This window comes from Mus caroli, chromosome 11, assembly GCF_900094665.2.
Source record: "Mus caroli chromosome 11, CAROLI_EIJ_v1.1, whole genome shotgun sequence".
In the NCBI taxonomy this organism is placed as follows: domain Eukaryota; kingdom Metazoa; phylum Chordata; class Mammalia; order Rodentia; family Muridae; genus Mus; species Mus caroli.
In genome coordinates, this window is record NC_034580.1 from 97,235,495 (window position 1) to 97,255,001 (window position 19,507).

Genomic DNA, 19,507 nt, shown 5'->3' on the forward strand with positions numbered 1-19,507 from the left:
CTCACTTTGTAGACCAGGCTGGCCTCGAACTCAGAAATCTGCCTGCCTCTGCCTCCCGAGTGCTGGGATTAAAGGCATGTGCCACCACGCCCAGCTTGAGTTGGAGGTTTTGAAGCAAGTCCAACTGTCCTTGGGGCCAGTGCCCAGCCTGGCATTGCACCCATATGGAAGCCCAAATGCATCTCTATTGAAATTGGAACAGGCAGTCATCATGGTCATTATCAGAATCACATCACTTCTTTGTCTTAAAATTTGAAAAGCCATTTCACATCCATTTTCTGATTTGACTCCCTCAAAAAGGGTGGAAGTCCAAAGATCCCAGGTGAATAACCCACTTATTTTTTTTTATTTTTTTATTTTTTTGCACTGTCAGCTTAGGACAGGACATAAGGCCAAAGGGCAATACTGACATGGCAGGCCCAAACACTTCCTTTCCAGAAGACACTGCTCTTACCTAAACTCCTGTCCAGCAAAGGTCCCAGGAAGGAACTGAAGACAAAAGATTCTGGGAGGTGGATACGAGCAAGTCTGAAAAGCAATTCCCCCAGCTAAGAAGGAACCCTGAACTTGGAGGTAGACCCAACAGGCTACAGAGTAGGGGCATGGACAGAGGAATTGGGCCACAATTTTCTCTTCCAACTCATGGAAGCTGTGAGGGGAGGAAGGGAACGCTTTGGAGGCAGCGGTTCAATGTGTTGCTGTTTTCTTGCTCTGGACAAGCAGAAGTGATGGGGTGCAGGGTTTAGGTTAGTGGTTATGCTGCCTCTGGACCCACACTGCTGGGATTGGATCCAGTCAGTGTGACCTAGGACAAGTTATCTAACATCCCTAGTACCTCAATTTTATCACCTGTGCAGTAGGGAGAGTAATAAAACCTACTTCAGGATTTGTATGAGAATCAAGGGGCTGGAGAGGTGGCTCAGCATTGGCTGCTCTTCTAGAGGTCCTGAGTTCATATCTCAGCAACCACATGGTGGCTCACAACCGTCTGTAATGGGATCCGATGCCCTCTTCTGGTGTGTCTGAAGATAGCTACAGCATACTCATATATATATATATATATATATATATATATATGTGCATGTTTTTTTAAAAAAGGGAATTAAATTAATCCATTCATTTTCTTAAAATAGTCCTAAACATCGTAAATGTTCAGTGCATATAGCTATTATTTAACATTTTATTACCCGGAATTTATAGACTATTTTTTTTTCTTTTTGGTTTTTCTTTTTTTTTAAAAGATTTATTTATTGTTATATGTAACTATACTGTAGCTGTCTTCAGACACACCACAAGAGGGTATCAGATCTCATTACGGATGGTTGTGAGCCACCATGTGGTTGCTGAGATTTGAACTCAGGACCTTCAGAAGAGGAGTCGGTGCTCTTAACTGCTGAGCCATCTCGCCAGTCCCCTCTTTTTGGTTTTTCAAGCAGGGTTTCTCTGTGTAGACCAGGCTGTATAGGAACTCATTCTCAATTAGGCTGGCCTCTGAACTTAGAGGTCCACCTATCTCTTTCTCCTGAGTGCCAGACTTAAAGATGAGGGGGCACCACCACCTAGCTATAAACTATTTCAGTAAGTATGTAAGCAGTCATTTTAAAAACTTAGTGGCATAAAACAACAAACCAATTTACTTTACCCACAAAGGGTGGGCAGCCTGGGCTAAGCTCAGCCAAGCGGTTCTTTCTCCTGGATTGTCCTGACAATGCTGCAGCTATCTGGTTAGCGGACGGGGTCTGGGTTGTGAAAGTAGCTTTATTTATGTGTCTATGGCTGCAGTTATAGCAACATGACTTTTGGAGGCTTGCCACTGTGGTCTAGGATGCCAACCACAGCCCAAAGTGAGCAAGCTCTAGTGAGAAAACACTTTCTAGGGCTTTTCCTGTATCAACTCAGTAATGTGTGTGTGTGTGCATGCATGTATATATGTACATGTGTGTGCACGCATGCATATATGTACGTGTGTGTGCATGCATGTATGTATGCATGTATGTACGTATGTGCCTATATATGTGTGTGTGTGTGTTATACATAAGTACATGTACTTGTTTGTGGAGGCCAGATAACCAGTGTCTTCCTCAATTGCTGTCTTTTTTTTTTTTTTTTTTTTTTTACAGTTATTTGTTTTGCATCGGAATGGATACATTGTCGTTGTGTGAATGTGGAAGTCAGAGGGTAATTTGTGGCAGTTGTTTATCTCTTTCCAACTTGTGGGTTGCAGAGGTTAAACTCAGGTCTCTGGGCTTGACAGCAAGCAATTTTACCCAGTGCACCATCTAGTTGGCCCTCCACTTTATTTTTGAGATAGGGTCTCTCACTGAAATTGTTCCTTGCTAAGTGGCTACTTGTCCCTGGCTCTGCCCCAGCTCTGGAGTTACAGAAGCACACTGTATGGCTGACTTTTTATGCAAGTGTTGGGGATTCAACCCAACTCATGACCCCACACTTGCCCAATAACTACCCTACAACTAAGCCATTTCCCCAGCCTCCTGCCTCTCCTTTGCCAACATCCCATTACCCAAGGCAAGTCACAAGACCAGACTCAGATTCAAAGGATAAAGATGTAACTTCATGTCCTGATAAGAAGTGAGGCACCGTCAAAGGCAAAGGGCCCAGGGCTAAGGCTAAGAGCATGTTCTCCATCATCCAACCAACACTCGCACTGAGCAGAGCTCAATTGTAGAGACTGAAGGAAATGCTGGGTTGGCCCTCGAGGCTCAACGTAGAAGGAGAAGACTCAAACCATGAACAGAACAACTTCAGTGCATGCTTCAATGTGATTGGTGCCCCAAGATTAGGACCAGTTAAGTGTTACTGGGGGTTGGGTCAGCTCCTTTAGTCAGAGGGGAGGGTCACAGTGTTGAGAGGGCTTACATAGCTTGACCTTGAATATGGTTAGAATATGGACATGTGCAGCAAAAGGAAGTGACAGTCCCGATGGAAAGAGGAGCAAAACTAGGGCACAATGTCTATGAGGTGTGGGGACCTCGAAGAGGGGCGATTAGGGAACAAGACTGGAAAGATAACCTGGGATCCAACGCTGTGTGAACTTGACCTTGAGCTTCATTCTGTCGGCCATGGAAGCCACTGAATGGTTTTTGCACGGTGAGTGGAAAGAGCTATTTTATAAAAGGCCTGTCTTGTTAAGAGTTGGATGGCCTGGGGTGGGGCGTGAGAGGGGAGTGGACATTCAAAGGGTGGTGAAGGACCTAGGGGATCTAAGTAGAAGGGTTGTGCAAGCGTGAGAACCTCAGATCCGGTCTCCATCATCCATCCAAGCTGAGATTTCACCTGTGATCCCAGCACTGAGGTCCAGAGTGACTACAGGTGGGTCCTGGGAATCACTTATGAGCTAGCTAGTCTAGCCAAACTGGCAAGTACTGCCTTCAGTAAAAACCTGTCCCAAAAAACAAAGTGGAGGGACTGGAAAGATAGCGCAGAAGTTGGGAGCCCTTGCTGCTCTTACAGAGGACCCAGGTTCTGTTCCCAGCACCTATAGATGGCAGCTCTCAACCATCTATAATTCCAGTTCCAGGGGATCCAATGCTCTCTTCTGATCTCTGTGGGCACCAGGCACACACATAGTACACGTACATACAAGCAGGCAAAACACTCAAGCACATAAAGTAAAATAATATAAATAAAAATAATAATTTAATGTAAAAATAAGGTGGAGAGAAGTAGAAGACAGCTGACATTGACCTTTGACCTCTGGCTTCCACATGCACATGCAGGGGCCCGTGCACACTCGCACACACATGTGCACGCACATGCATACGCCACACACCCCAAGACAGGATAAATAAAAGGAAGAACGTGTAGGAAATGTAAGGGCAGGAGAGCATGAAAAGATGTCGCAGATGACAAGAATGCCAGGCTCGGTACTGACAGGAGGGCGAAGAAGAAAGGTCTCCGTTCCAAGGCAGGGAAGGCTGGAGGAAAATCAGATCTGGAAGGAACTTGTGGTGTGGGGAGTGTGGTGGGACATCTGAGCAGTGTCTTCCTAGAGGCTAACACACACAGACTATAGAAGCAGACAGTGGAGTTTAGTGGCGCATCCTTGAACACAGCAAACAAGACGTCAAACTTGTCCCATATGGGTAGGTGATTAAGGGAGAAGCCAGATGCTCGGAGGCCAGTGAGATTTGATAATGAAAAGGTCACAGTCAACTTCCAATAGAGCAGATGAAGTCAGCGTCACTTGGAGTTCAAGGTGAGGGGAGCAAGAGGCTGCTTGCCTCTGGGTTCCTGTTTGGAGAGCTCCCCTGGATTCTTGTGACCTCTTTCTGTTCCAAACCTTTCAAAGAGAAGGTGCTTAAAATGTCACTCAGTCCCTGGCTCCCAAGGCGGGGCCTCGTGCTCCAAGGCTCTGTCATCAAGCTAAATGGTAGCTAACTAAGTGCATCCCAGTCCCACATTGTTTAAAACCAGCCCCACGTTGTTTAAAACAAAAGGACTGCCCTTTCCCAGTCTGCCCTTTCCCAGTCTGCCCTTCCAGAGGGGAAGCAGGTTAGACTCTCCTGTCCCTGCTTCCCCGTCCTCCATCCACACCATGGGCTCCGGAGACTGGGTGGTAGAAGGGGTCCAAACCCTGTCTACCCTAATCACTGTCTTCTCTCAGGTCTAACACCTTTAACATGTGGGGACACTTTTTCCAAGGCCTGGGATTTCCTGCCCCTGGCTGCCGTTTGTTGGGGTACTCTTGAGCCCAATGGCCCTTCTCCTTGCAATATGTGCATTGGTCCTTTTCAAGTGATTTTCTGTCTCTCTTTGGTTGGAGTCTCTCTTCTCTGCTTTTGCTAACTACTGTAGCCAAGATTCTCTGTAAATTCCTTTCCTGACGCTTTTCTTTTTGTCATCTCCCTTTTGTCCTCTTCCTTTCTCACTTGCTGGCTGTTTACTTCCTGGCTGAGCCCCTCTGTGTTTTTTCATGACTAAAAATAGGCAGCCGCCAGCCACAGGGCCTCCCTAACCTCCGTGTTTGTTTTCATAATAACTTGGGACCTCACCTCTTCCCTTCTCAGCATCTATGAACTCTCAGGGTGGTGGGGTGTTAAAGTTGTCCAAGACTCCTCATTTCCTGTTTCCAGCTAGCATCCTGGAAAGAGCAGGACACAGTGTACCATAAGACAGGGGTGCTTGCCTGAGACCAAAGGTTCCAAGCTAATGGAATAACTCATGAAAGATGACAAGGACAGAGTTGAAGGCACAGAAAGCTCACTGTGTATGGCAGGTGCCAAGTGTGTGTGTGTGTGTGTGTGGGGTGGTTTGCTTCTCTTGAGTCACGTGACCATCAGCTCTGACTTGCTTCCAGTAGCCTTAGTGTCTGCGTGTCCTGGGATCATTGAGGGAGGACTGGCTTCCCTGGACATAAATTTAACCCTTTGTATTTTGTACTTAACTAAGTGAATTTATTTTTTCATTTGTTTGTTTGTTTTTAAGACAGGGTTTTCTCGGTGAAGCCCTGACTGTCCTGGACCTCACTCTGTAGATCAGGTTGGCCTTGAACTCAGAGATCTGCCTGCCCCTACCTCCCAGGGGTTGGGACCAAAAGGCACACTCAACCACCGCCTGTGACTTCCATTTTTATGAATACATCTATTAATTGTACATGTGTGGGGGCATGTGCGTGAAGCTCAGAGAACAACTTGCATAGTCAGGTCCCTCCTTCTACCATGGGGGTCCTGGGGATTGAACTCGAGTTCTCAGGCTTGGCCGCAGTCACCTTTACCTGTTGAGTCATCTCACCCAGAATCATTAGGGTTTGGGTGGAGCGGTGCCCGGGGACACAGTTTTCACAATTAGACAGGGCCTTGCTTTGTCACTCAGGCTGGCCCTGAACTGCTTGAGCTCAGGCAATCCACCTGCCTCAGTCTCTTGAGTAGCTGGCACTTAGAGGTACAGGTCATTGCACCCAGCAGACAGTATCTCAGTTTTCAGATTAGAGCTCTGTGGTGTGGGGAGTGTGGTGGGACATCTGAGCAGTGTCTTCCTAGAGGCTAACACACACAGACTATAGACTAACTTATCTTTTCTGTTAGCCCTGTGGCAGAGGACTTGCTGTCTAGGCACAGAGCCCTGGGTTCTAAAAGAAATAAGTTAGGCACTTTCTCTCGGGGAACACTTTCAGAGGGTATTACATCATCAGAATGGGAAGAGAAAGCCGGGCGAGGTGGCGCACGCCTTTAATCCCAGCACTCGGGAGGCAGAGGCAGGCAGATTTCTGAGTTCGAGGCCAGCCTGGTCTACAGAGTGAGTTCCAGGACAGCCAGGGCTACACAGANAAACCCTGTCTCGGAAAACCGGAAAAAAAAAAAAAAAAGAGGGCTGGTGAGATGGCTCAGTGGGTAAGAGCACCCAACTGCTCTTCTGAAGGTCAGGAGTTCAAATCCCAGCAACCACATGGTGGCTCACAACCATCCGTAANGAGATCTGACTCCCTCTTCTGGAGTGTCTGAAGACAGCTACAGTGTACTTAGATAATAATAAATAAATAAATAAAGAAAGAAAGAATGGGAAGAGAAGATCCTCTGTGGTGTGTCACCAACCAGAGGACTAGCAGGAAGGACCAAATTTGACAGAAGGAATGATCCCTAAATACTGGAGGGTTTGGCATCACCAAAAGTTGTGTTGGGAATGAATAAAGACATCTGTCCCTGAGGGAACGGCTTGGTTGTCCTGGCAGAATCAGTTACTTCTTTCGGGGAGGGAACTTAGAAGGGATTGGCTTTGATTTGGAGAGAAGGCAGATCCTGGGCTGGCAGAAGGAAGGGAGAGAGCGGCTAGCTCTTCCTTGTTTGCAGTGGAGCAAGCTGCCTTTGGGTATTTTTCAGTGAACAAAATGTCCAGTCACTCCTGAGAGCCAGGCTTCGGCTGCCTGGTCAACAGGTGCTCAGGTCAAGGTCCTCAGCCTGAACTTTCTCACCGGACAGAGATAAGTCAGCCATTCTCAGCGGCTAGCAATCATTAACCCACCTCCACCTGGATCCCCGACTTGTTTTTCTATCGAATGAATTGGGTCACTCACTCTGAAGGTGACAACTGCTGAGCCAGCCTGTTTCCACAGACTATTGTGGCCTCCCCCATAGATTGTTTGATCGGAGAGAGGAAAAAAAAAAACAACTCAAACTTGTAAAGAAAAGAAATACTAACTTAAAATTATATGGCTTGCTTGTGTGCCTTGCCTAGCATGCACAAGTGAGTTCCTATAAACCAGAAGTTGTGGTACAAGGCAGTAATGCCAATACTCAGGAGGGGGAGGTCATTCAAGGTTATTCTTGGCTACAGAGAGAATTTAAGGTCAGCCTGGCTGGAGACACTGTTTTAGCACAGAGAGAGAGAGGAGACAGAGACAGAGACAGAGACAGAGACAGAGACAGAGAGACAGAGAGATGTTTATCTTTCCATTTTCACCTGATCCACACACTTCAGGGATACCTATCTACAGCTCAGAACCAGCTGTGCAGTGAATTCTGGTTACAATTTGTAAACAAGACTTATTCCAGCAACACTAATTTATAAAGTACAAGATGCCCCACTCTCCACAGAGCCCGGGGTCCCAGCCAGAATACAGGATTGTGCTTCTGATAAAATGAGACTTTCTTTCTGGCAGTAAATGCAGTTTCTGCTACTGTGCGTAGTGAATCACACTCCCTTCCTCTCTGCTCATCTGCCGGCAAGGAAACCAGAAGGAATGAGTCTCGGCAGAAGGTGGCAGCCCGGGCACTGTGCTACTTACCGATGAGCCAGACTGTACTTTCTGGCCCCTTCCCCTCATGTTCTTCTCAAACTCCTGGATGTCTGTCTATGGAAAAAATGCCCAGTGTCCTTGCTGGTTAGTGTCCCTAACAAAGCAAGCTCTAGGCTTTGTTATTTCTTAGGCTTCAGTGGATCCTCCCAGCGGGCATGCGTATGTCTTCCCCATTGAGGACTCATAAGGGGCTCACTGACATTTATACAAATAGAAGACAACTTCAATACCAGGAGCTCCAAGTCTTGGTCACTAGGTCTGGCTCCCTGACACCCCGCCCCCCCAGTGCCCCGGGGATCACTCAATGTTTAACTTGGAGTGCCTGTGGGTTCATGAAGCATTGTGCTCTGGAAATGTTGGTAAAATTGAACTGGAATTTTTTTTTTTCTCTGTGTAGGTCCTACTCTCCTGAAACTCGCTCGGTGGACCAGGCTGTGTGCTACCACTTCTGAGTGGAGAAAACAAAACAAAACAAAACAAAAGGCAAGACTTGGAGGGGCCTAGAGAGATGGCTCAGTGGTTGGGAGCATGTCCTAGTCCCACAGAGGACCCATGTTCAGTTCCCAGCACCCACACAGAAGCCCACAACTGCCGGGAACTCCAACTTTACACTTGGTACACAACCACACACACAACCACACACACACACACACGACCACAACCATACAAACACACACCCACAAACACACACACACACACAACCACATATACACAGATAAACTATACACATACACACAAACGCACACACACAAATACACACTCACAAACACAAATAAACATTACAATAAGTCTTGGAAAAAGAATCAATCTTTTAAAAAATTATTTAAAAAATAATGAGAGGCAGAGGGCAAGGTTTTTATCTTTGGAAATAGATTTCTGTTATTTTGTTTGCGTTGGCTTTTTATTTATTTGTTTGTTTATTTCTGTAGTGCAGCTGATCAAACACGGACGTGCATGCGCTCCACACAACTGCTACAACGCTGAGTTATCCTCTCCACCCGCAAGACAATCTGTTTGTTCTTTTTGAGACAGGGTCTTACTGTGTAACCCAAGCTGGTCTTGAACTTACAGCCTCCTGGGTTCACCTCCTACTAGGTTTACAAGTGTGCACCGTCATAGCAGATGAAATAATTCTTTAAACACCTAGACCCTTCACAATGCCTCTAGAAAACCAACTGTTTTGTGCACAGGGTTTGTGTTTTGTGACTAAGAGACTAGGAGGATCCACGGCTTCTCCTGTCAGTTTCCCAACAGGCTCAGGTCCTCTGGGGTTCACCTCTTTCTGCACATGATAAAAATTTGCTGGAAGCAGCAAAGAGCTGAGAGGTCAAAGGCAAGGCCTAGCAAATGGTCTCATGATGTAATCCACACTTGACCTACAGGGCCCCCCACCCAGCAGGCAGGCTGCAACAGAGGCTCCCACAGCCTCTTCACGATCAACCCTTATCAGCACTGGCGGGCAGTGCTCCCAGAGTTCCTCTGAAGATAGCGCTCTAGGTTCCCTCTCCATATACCGAGCACATGGCAGAACCCTGCCTGACACAGACAGCCCTGCTCCTCACCCTGCACAGACACAGACAGTGGCCTTTGGATGCTTTGTCAGAGAGTCTACTTTGCCCTCAACTCCTCTCAAACCACAGAAACTCCAGTCCGAGAATCACCACGGCTGTTACTCAATAACCTCTAGGAAGAGTTACCTGTAGAGGGAAGGGGCTGTCTCTTCTGGTGAGACACATTCCCTATGGCCCCCAAAGTCCTGACAGTGGAGGATGCTGTCCACCTTGTGTCCCAAGGCACTGAGCATTTGCCTTCTCTGTGGCCACGCAGAGCCAACACTACCTCGCCCTCCCTCCACTTTAGCAACAGCCTGCGTAGGGCAATCAGAGTCCGCTTGAGATAGCGGGTAGAGACGAGAAGCCAGGTCTCACCTCCAGGTGCAAGGCACACATCCCGGAAGATGTGCGGATGGATCATTTCCAGTGTGGGATGCTGTCAGCTTTTTCTACAGATTTATGAACTCTGAATTTCTTCTCACTGGCCCCAATCTAATCCGTATGTGAGAATGAATATGAGTTTAATGCTGGGAAAATCATGCGGGTTTTAAAGTATTTTATTCCTATTAGTTGTGTCCTTGAAAAATGCATGGTCTGTCATTGTATCCACTTCCCTGCTGCTCTCCAAGTCCTCTGTGACCTTGGAGTGAGGTTTTTGGTCTGTCCCTTGCTTGAGTGATTGTATAAACATATATGAAAGAATAATCAAGATAAAGATTTTTTCTTTTGTTCTTTTTTCCTTCCTTTCTTCCTTCCTTCCTTCCTTCCTTCCTTCCTTCCTTCCTTCCTTCCTTCCAAAGCAGGGACTCTCTATGTAGTTCTGACTATCTTGGAACTCAATACATAGACCAGGCTGTTCTTGAACTCACAGAGATCCTCCTGCCTCTGCCTCTGCCTCACGAGTATTGGAATTGAATGCAAGTACCACCACACCTGGCCCTAAAGCCTTTTTTCAATAATAACTGAGTTGAGGCTAAAAGGCCTAGCACACTTGCTGGAGTACATGGGAAACATGCATGAAGCCTTGGGCTGAAAAATCTCACACTACATGAACAAGGGCATGACTGTGGTCCAACACCTGAGCGACCCGAAGGTTAGAAGAGCATGGATAGCCTTTTGAACAGAGTAAATTGGAGACTTGAGATATATGAGATGGGGTGTCAAAGAGCAAAACCTTTTCAATAATTTAAAAAGTAGGCCTGGAGAGATGGCTTAGCAGTTAAGAGCACTGACTACTCTTCCAGAGGTCCTGAGTTCAATTCTCAGCAACCACATGGTGGCTCACAACCATCTGTAATGGGATCTGATGCCCTCATCTTATGTGTTTGAAGAGAGTGATTGATGGTGTACTCACATACAATAAATAAATGAATATTTTTTTAATTAAAAACTAAAAATTTCTAACACTTTCTCTAGAGTCTCTAGTTACCAATTTACTACATTCTAATTTCTAATCAAATGACACCAGATCATTTTAGTGTTATTGTATGAACATAGATTTGTTGTATCAATTAAAGGGCTGGAGACATAGCCCAGAGAGGACATGGTTGTCTAGCATGCTTGAGGCCCTACATTGAATTCCCAGCAACACATACCTTAAAATTCAAAATATCTTAAGCTTAAGGTAACTAAATTAGTGCATTAAAAAGTGACTGGTCAGGTTGGAGAGTTGGCTCAGTAATTGAGAGCACTGGCTGCTCTTCTAGAGGACCCAGACTCAATTCCCAGTATCCACATGGCAGCTCACAGCTGTCTATAACTCCAAGAGCTGACATCTTCACACAAACATACATGCAGGTAAAACACCAATGCACATAAGAAATAAATAATTTTTAAAAAGGATTGCTATTGGACTACATGAGATGACTCATGTAGTTCAATCCTCAATACCCACGTGGTGGGAGGAGAGACAAGAATGAACGTTCTCCACGACTTTAGGATCCAGTTGACTCATTACCTCCAAGTGAATTACACTCTCCAGACTGGTTCATCTTAGTGTCTGTGATCACTGACCTCAGAGACACCTTCTGTGTCCTCTTTCCTATCTGGAATCATCCCCTAATCTATACACACATGTGTACACACTAGATGAAAAAACATTTTAAATCTTTTAAAATGTTTTTTTAAATATTTTTATCTCATGTGCATTGGTGGTTTTTTGCTGCGGGTATATCTGTGTGAAGCTGTTGGATCCTCTAGAACTGAGTCAGTTACAGACATTTGTCATGTGGGTGCTGGAAACTGACTCCAGGTCCTCTTGAAGACCATCCAGTGCTCTTAACCACTGAGCCATCTCTCCAACCCAGGGGAAAAAAACATTTTTAAAGGATTGTTTTCTTGCCCTAAGAAGTATAAAACTCAATATTGGAGACACGGTTGGCTGCCCAAATCAGAGTCGGACCCCAGATCCACGTGAACTTGGTGAAAGTCCAAGAGAGTGAGCATTTCCAGGACAACAAAGCCCTACTGCTGTGTATTTTGTATATTTTAAATTAATAACTTAAAAGGTCACTTCTGGCAGTAGCAAACTTCCCTTTGTCTCCAAATAGATACAGTTGCAGACTTCAAAAAGCAGATTTCCTTGCAAGAGTCATGGTTGAAACAGACTCTGCCCTGAGCCTCTGGCCTGGCTTCAAGGACCAGGAAGGAGGGCAGCCTCTAGCACTGTCAAGCAGTGTGCCCAAGTTAATAATTGGCTCTGCCAATGGCCGATCAGGCTGTTTTTGTGTGCCTGTTTTGCTATTTTACGTAAATCACCCTGAACATGTTTGCATCAACCTACTGATGATGCACCTTTGATCAATAGATTTTAGACAAAAGTGGTTTTTTGAGTCCAAAGATCAGGGCTGGGTTGACCTACAGACTGAATCCAGGGCATATAAAACAGGGGCAAGGCACAGACTGATAGCAGAGGGATCAAGGCCAACCGGGCTGGACTCACTGCACAGGCTCTGCTGGCAGCTTCCTGAGGTACCAAGGGAGGAAGGATGGAGGAAGGAATGAACATTCTCCATGACTTTGGGATCCAGTCGACTCGCTACCTCCAAGCAAATTACCAAGACTCCCAGGACTGGTTCGTCTTAGTGTCTGTGATCGCTGATCTCAGGAATGCCTTCTATGTCCTCTTTCCCATCTGGTTCCATCTTAAAGAGACTGTAGGCATCAATCTCCTCTGGGTGGCAGTGGTCGGAGACTGGTTCAACCTCGTCTTTAAGTGGTAAGAACCATCCCGAGGGGTGATGGGTAGAGAAATGGCTGTCCTCCAGCAGGGGTACCCCATACTGTTCACCAAGCTACAGGTTAGTCCTCATTGGCTTGAGAGTCTCTACAGAATCCCACCTGTGCCTGGCAATGAGGAATGGCTATTTTGTCAGACCCGAGGGATGGAAAGACAGCTGCGTTTAATGAGAAGTCTGAGTGTAGCCTTTACGCTGGTTTATTTGACTTTATTATTTAGAGTTAGGGTCTTGTGTAGCCCAGGCTGGCCTCAAACTTACAAATTAAGAGACAACGACCTTGAATTGCTCAACTTCTGAGTGCTGGGATTACAGGTGTGTGCTCCCATGTGTAGTTTAGCATTGAACCTGGGGCTTGGAGCATGAGAGCAAAGACTCCCCCATGAGGCTATATCCCAGCTCCTGAGCACAGATGTTAAACCCTTTTATTACTATTTCTATGGGTGCTATAGAAACAGAGGTGGAAAAGAAGCAGTGAGGGGAGAGGGGAGTGATTTCTAATCTTTGGGTTAAGCGGTGAAAAGTGATCTGGATAGCCAGGACCTTCCAACTGGTCAATTACATAAACTCGCTGAACTTCTGTTTTAGAATCTATAAACCTTGGTTCTCTCCAGGATCTTAATAATATGCACAATCAACATTTATTGATCAGCTACTATGTGCCAGGCTCGCACTGTCTCTCCCTGTGTCTGTCTCAGTCTGTGTGTATGTGCACATGTTCATCAGGCTCGCACTGTCTCTCCCTGTGTCTGTCTCAGTCTGTGTGTGTGTGCACATGTTCATCTGCGTACATGCATGTGGCTGTGTTTGTGGAAGCCAGCGCAGTCATTCCTCAAAACTTATTAAGATAAAGTCTCTGATTGAACTGGAGCTCCAGAGTAAATTAGACCAATGAGCACTGGAGGTCTACCTGCCTGTATTCCCATAGCTATATGCCACCATGCCCAGAATTTCTTTTGATAGGATGGGGATGGAATTCAGGTTTTCTGTTTCATAGCAGGCACTTGATCTACTGAGCCTTCACCCAGTTCCCGATTCCCAGATTTGCTTGTGGATTTTTTGTTTGGTTTGTTTGTTTGTTTGTTTGTTTGTTTTGAGACAGAATCTCCCCTGGCTGTCCTGAAACTTACTGTGTAGACCGGGCTAGCCTCAAACTCACAGAGATCTGCCTGCTTCTGATTCCAGAGTATTGGGATTAAAGATGTGCACCAACAAGCCTGGCTTTTGCGTGTGCTTTTTAAGATGGAGGATGGGGTCTCTTCTCATTCAGTAACTCAGCCTGGCCTGGAACTGATTGAATAGTCCTGTCTGGTCTCAACACATGCCTGTTCTCAAGGGCTGGGATTACAAGTGTGAGCCACCATGCTTAGCGTGTTGGCTTTTAAGTTCTAGATCCTGAGTGTAGAGCCTGAACACGCTCTTTGTTACTGAACTATACCCTCAGCCCCATGAGATTATTTTTTTCTTACAAGACAAGGTCTCTTGCTGTGTAACCTAGACTAGCGTCCAGTTTGTAATCCTCAAGCCTCAGACTGCAGAGGGATTAGAGGTGTGTATAACTCTCCCCAGCTCCAGGGCATTTTTGTTTTGGTTTGGTTTTGAGTCAAAGACTTGGGTGACATGGGTTGGCCTGAAGTAGCTGATAATCACTGTGGGTTTTCAATTCTCCTCTTTCATCAGACTCAGGCTAGAATTACAGGTGTGTTCCTTTCTATCAGGTGTGTGTGTTTACACATATGCACACGTGCACGAATTCTTATACATATGGACCTCAGAGGACGGCTTACAGGAATCTATTCTCTCCTTTCACCATGTGGGTCTCAAAAACAGAACTCAGGTCATCAGGTTTGTGGGCAAGCACCTTTACATGTTAGCTATCTTGCTGCTGGCCTGACATCTTCAGATCTCACATTCTTTGCCCATAAATAGTAAAAGTCCTTAAGAGAAGAACAAATGAGGTTCAAGACTGAATCTAGGGCCTCATATATACTGATCCAGTGATATGCCACTGAGATATACCCCCAGCCCTCTTTTAATTTATCTTTATTATGAAGTGGGTTCTTGGGGTTGAGGTCGTGGCTCAGCCACTGTTTGTCTTATAAACCCAAGTTCTTGAACCGCTGGGCACCATGGTGTGCATTTGTAACCCCAATAGTGGTAAGGTGAAGACCAGTGGAGCCGATCCCTGGAGCTAATCTAACCTGATTGGTGAGCTACATTCAGATCAATGTGAGACCGGATGTCAAAAGAGACAGGTGGCCTTTCTGAGGTTGTCCTCTGGCCTCCACACCACTTCTCCTCGTACACACATACACACACACACACACACACACACACACACATCAGATTTGGAAAGGGCATGGGCAGGTGAAGAGGGATAGAGAAAAGGAAGGGCAGGACCTAGGCTAGCTCCAAAGTCTTAGTCTCAAATGATCTTTCTGTGTCAGCCTCCCCAGTAGCTAAGTCCACCACTGCATCGAACCTCTGAAGCTCTATGTTTATGTTTGAGTAGATAGGACATTCATTCACTGTTCAAATTTCAGAAATCATCTACTTATCATACATAGCACCCCCCAGACCTCTCCCCAGGCACCTCCAAAGGCAATAAACACTCAAGCTTCCTTCTCTCCTTGAAACTGTGGGCTTCCAGTAAAATCAGATACTGACTCACTCCAGACATTGGCTCTGCTCTCCACAGGATTCTGTTTGGACAACGCCCGTATTGGTGGGTCCTGGACACCGACTACTACAGCAACAGCTCCGTGCCTGTGATAAAGCAGTTCCCTGTCACCTGTGAGACCGGACCAGGTGAGAGTCCCAACCCTCACTGAGGTGGGGTGGACGTTGATCTTCATAGACTGACGCTAATGTCATGTGTGTGGGTCTGCACTGACCTTGGGGGTGGGGGGTGGGGTGGGGCTTCATGACAGCCATTGGTTTGTTCTATTGTCACAGTCAATTTGTCTTTCATGTAGCACAAATTCACCTTAAATCATGGCACCAGGGCTTTGCATTGCTAGTTTGGAAATCTAAAAATGATGCTCCCAGGATTAAAGTTACTACTCCAAAAGAGGCAATGGTATACCCACGGGCAATGGCTAGTTAGAGTAACTGAGCCAGAGCACTGTATCAGGCCTTGAGTGTCCTTCCTAGCAGCCTGCTCCAGTGAACAAGTTCTTCTAAGCGGATCGTTCCATACCTAATGCTACCTGCAGTTTTTGTCTTATTTGGGGGAGTCAGTTTCTTTGTTTTGAGGGATGTCCTCATATAGACCAGACTGGTCCTAAATTCTCTATGTAATTGAAGATGACCTTGAACTTCTGATCCTCTTTCCTCCATAACAAATCAGTAAAGCAATGTATTAGAAGATCGCCAGGATCTAATTGGCATCTCACAGCTGCCTGTAACTCTAGTTTTCGGGGATCTAATTCTTCTGTGAATACTGCATGATTGTGGTGAACAGACATACATGTAGGAAAAGCACACATACACATGATTTTTGCTTGTTTGTTTTTTGTTTCTGAGACAGGGTTTCTCTGTATAGCCCTGGCTGCCTGGAACTCACTCTGTAGACCAGGCTGGTCTCGAACTCAGAAATCCACCTGCCTCTGCCTCCCAAGTGCTGGGACTAAAGGTGTGTGCTACCACTGCCCGGCCCACATGATTATTTTTTAAATAGGAGAGAGAGAGAGAGAGAGAGAGAGAGAGAGAGAGAGAGAGAGAGAGAGAGAGAAAGAGAATATATTTGTCCACGAGACCTTCTGAATGTTGTGTGGAGTGGAGTTGAGAGAGCAGTTGACACCCACCAGAGCCACAATTGTTTGGGGAAGGGATGTGCTGATGGGCTGATGAACGCCAGTTGAGGCTAAACCTCACATGACCCCACAAAGAGAGCCCAACTAGAGATTTCTCTTCAAAAACTGTTCTGAACAGGTTGAGGGCACCAGCCTTTATGACATGATACAGACTAGTCATGGGAAACAGGCTATAGTTAGGTATAGGGTATACCATCGACCAAGATAGCTGTCTTCAGCCCAAAGACATGCCCATAAAAGGCTAAGAGTTAAGGAGCACCCACAACCAGCCGGAAAACTATCACTCCATCCAGGATGGGGTGTGGATGGCAGGTCAGGAGTGGGAAGCGACTTAAATTGGTTGGAGTGGGTCTTATTGAAAAAGTGAGTCTGAGACAAGATTTGAAGAAGCCAGGGAGTTGACCAGAGGAACTTTGGGAGAAAAGCATCCGTGATTCATTTAGGGGCAAGCAATGAGACAGTGTGGCTAGAGAAGAGAGAGAAGGAAAATATAGGGAAGCTGAGGGTGGACGGATCAGTGTGTAACTTACACCCTCCGGATTCCTGTGCAATCTGCAGACTGTCTGCAACCTCAAGAGCAATGGAGGACCTCTCTGGTCTGAGCACAGTCCTCCCACACCCCTGCACAATGCTTGGCACACGGTGTGAATTCCATATGTTAAATAAGTGAATTACAGTAAAGGAGTGGATAGTGAGATGGGTGGATAGCTAGTTAGACGGAAGGCATGATGACTGGATGGGCTTGATGGATGGATGCCTTGGCAGTCTCTCAGATTAACGTCTTTCCATCTTAAGTCCATTCATCTCTTTTCTTCCATGTAGGGAGTCCCTCTGGCCATGCCATGGGCGCAGCAGGTGTATACTATGTTATGGTTACTTCTACTCTCGCTATCTTTCGAGGAAAGAAAAAGCCAACGTATGGACTCCGGTAAGAACTCACCACTGGGGCTGGGGGTGAACAGGAAACTGCACACTCTGTAGCTGACCCAAGGGGTTCTTCCACCTTGCTAGCTCATTCTCACACCTACGGTTGGCACTAGTAAGGGGTGTCACATTTCTGCTGTGAGTTAGCATCACAGGATGCTTGGGCCAGAAGGGATCCACTAGGGTAGCCCTCGTTTTAGACTCTTACGGGTTTGGTTCTGGGTATCAAACTTGGGGCTTTGTGCATGTTGTATAACTAGTCTATCACAGAGCTATATGTCTAGCATTAAAAAAAAAAATCCTTTTCTGTATCATCCTGGAGTCACCTCATATAGGTTAAAATAAACAGACATAAGTTCCTAATGTGGGGATCCTGGGTATGCAGACATAGTGTAAATCCTTAGTTATTAAATGGTTAAAAATGGGCAGTTCCGATGCATACAAAGGGGAGCTAGTGAAATGGCTCAGTAGTTAGGAGCACTGGAAGCTCTTCCGGAGGACTTAGACTCAGTTCCCAGCACCCACTTGGTGGTTCACAGCAGCCTAGAACCCCAGTTCCAGGAGATCTGATTCCACCCCTGTGGACTCCAGGCACACACGTGGTATACACACATCCATGCAGGCAAACACACATACACATAGAAATGGAAGTAGATGATGCAGGTGTGATGGCTGGCACCTGAGAACTGGAGGATCAGGAGTTCAATGTCTCCTTGGTTACCTAGTGAGTTTGAAGCCAACCTAGGCTATATAAGGCCCTCCAGAAGAAAATTTAACTATTAAAAAAAAACAAAAACAAAAACAAAAACAACCCTCAGGGCTGGAGAGATGGCTCAGTCAGTAAGACCCTTGCTCTGCGGTCCCCATGAAGGTGAAGGAGAAAACCATTGCCAAGATGATCCTCTAACTTTCATACACGTGCTGTCACACATGCATCCCACGCCCACCACGGCAGGGAAGCATGGGAGCAGGAACATCTTCGAGCTCACGTGTTAAACTGCAAGCACCAAGCAGAGAGAACAGGCTCAGAGTCTCACACACACATACACACACACACACACACACGAGAAAATCTCTCTCACACACACACAAACACACAGAGAGAAAATATCTCTCTCTCTCTCTCTCATACACACACACACACACACGCACACATACAAAGAGACACAGAATCTCTCATACACACACAGAATCACTCTCACACACACATACACAGAGCCCTCCATCTATCACACACACATATACACAGATACACAAAGAATCCCTCTTACACACACACAGAATCTCTCTCTCTGTCTCTCACACACACACACTCACACAAAGTCTTTAAACTCTCAAAATCTGCAAGACCACACCTCCTAATCCTACCCAAAAAGAGCCCTAACTGGAGACCAAGTATTCAAATACCTGAGAATGGGGGCTCGGGGATTTCATTCAAAACATGACAAGCACCATGCATTTTTGAGCTTTTGGGTAAGACTTCCACTTTCGGGCTGGTGAGATGGCTCAGCAGGTAAGAGCACCCGACTGCTCTTCCAAAGGTCCTTAGTTCAAATCCCAGCAACCACATGGTGGCTCACAACCATCTGTAACAAGATCTGACTCCCTCTTCTGGTGTGTCTGAAGACAGCTACAGTGTACTTACATATAATAAATAAATCTTTAAAAAAAAAAAAAAAAAGACTTTCAGTTTCTAAAAGTTCCTCTGACGGAGCCTGGCAAACCCACCGGGACTTTTCTTTGCTGAAGGGTCTCCATCTGGGTTCTGGAGTGCTTGCCTATTGTCTTGCAGGTGTTTGAACATCATCTTGTGGTTGGGATACTGGGCTGTGCAGCTGAATGTCTGTCTGTCCCGGATCTACCTGGCTGCTCACTTTCCCCACCAGGTCGTGGCTGGAGTCTTGTCAGGTATCAGCAGCTCCGATTCCTTCCCCACCCACGTCCTATTTCTTCTGGATCTTCCTTGCTTAGCCTTTCAGAGTCAAAGGCCAGAGGTTGGGAGACTAAGGGTGTGGTTTTTCTGTAAACCAGCATGAGAACCTGCTGTGTAGATTTACCTGCCTTTATTCCAGGGTAGACAGAGGTGGGAGGATCCCCAGAGTTCAGGAACAAGCCAGCCTAGGCTAATTGGTGAGCCCCAGGTCTCAGTGACAGACTATACACATACACATGCACACGCACGCACACACACATACACACACACACGGTGGATGCTCCAAAGAACAA

At 46.2% G+C, this 19,507-nt stretch overlaps 1 protein-coding gene across 1 annotated transcript in view; it reads left to right on the plus strand.

Moving 5' to 3' along the window:
* Window positions 1–12,198: 12,198 nt before the first annotated feature.
* G6pc (glucose-6-phosphatase catalytic subunit) overlaps window positions 12,199–19,507 on the plus strand; it is a 10,485-nt gene continuing 3,176 nt past the window's right edge. The window contains exons 1-4 of the mRNA XM_021176916.2: window positions 12,199–12,523; window positions 15,241–15,350; window positions 17,180–17,285; window positions 19,074–19,189. Of these exons, the coding sequence (XP_021032575.1) occupies window positions 12,294–12,523; window positions 15,241–15,350; window positions 17,180–17,285; window positions 19,074–19,189 (562 nt within the window). The 5' untranslated portion in view covers window positions 12,199–12,293. The remainder of the gene's footprint in view (window positions 12,524–15,240; window positions 15,351–17,179; window positions 17,286–19,073; window positions 19,190–19,507) is intronic.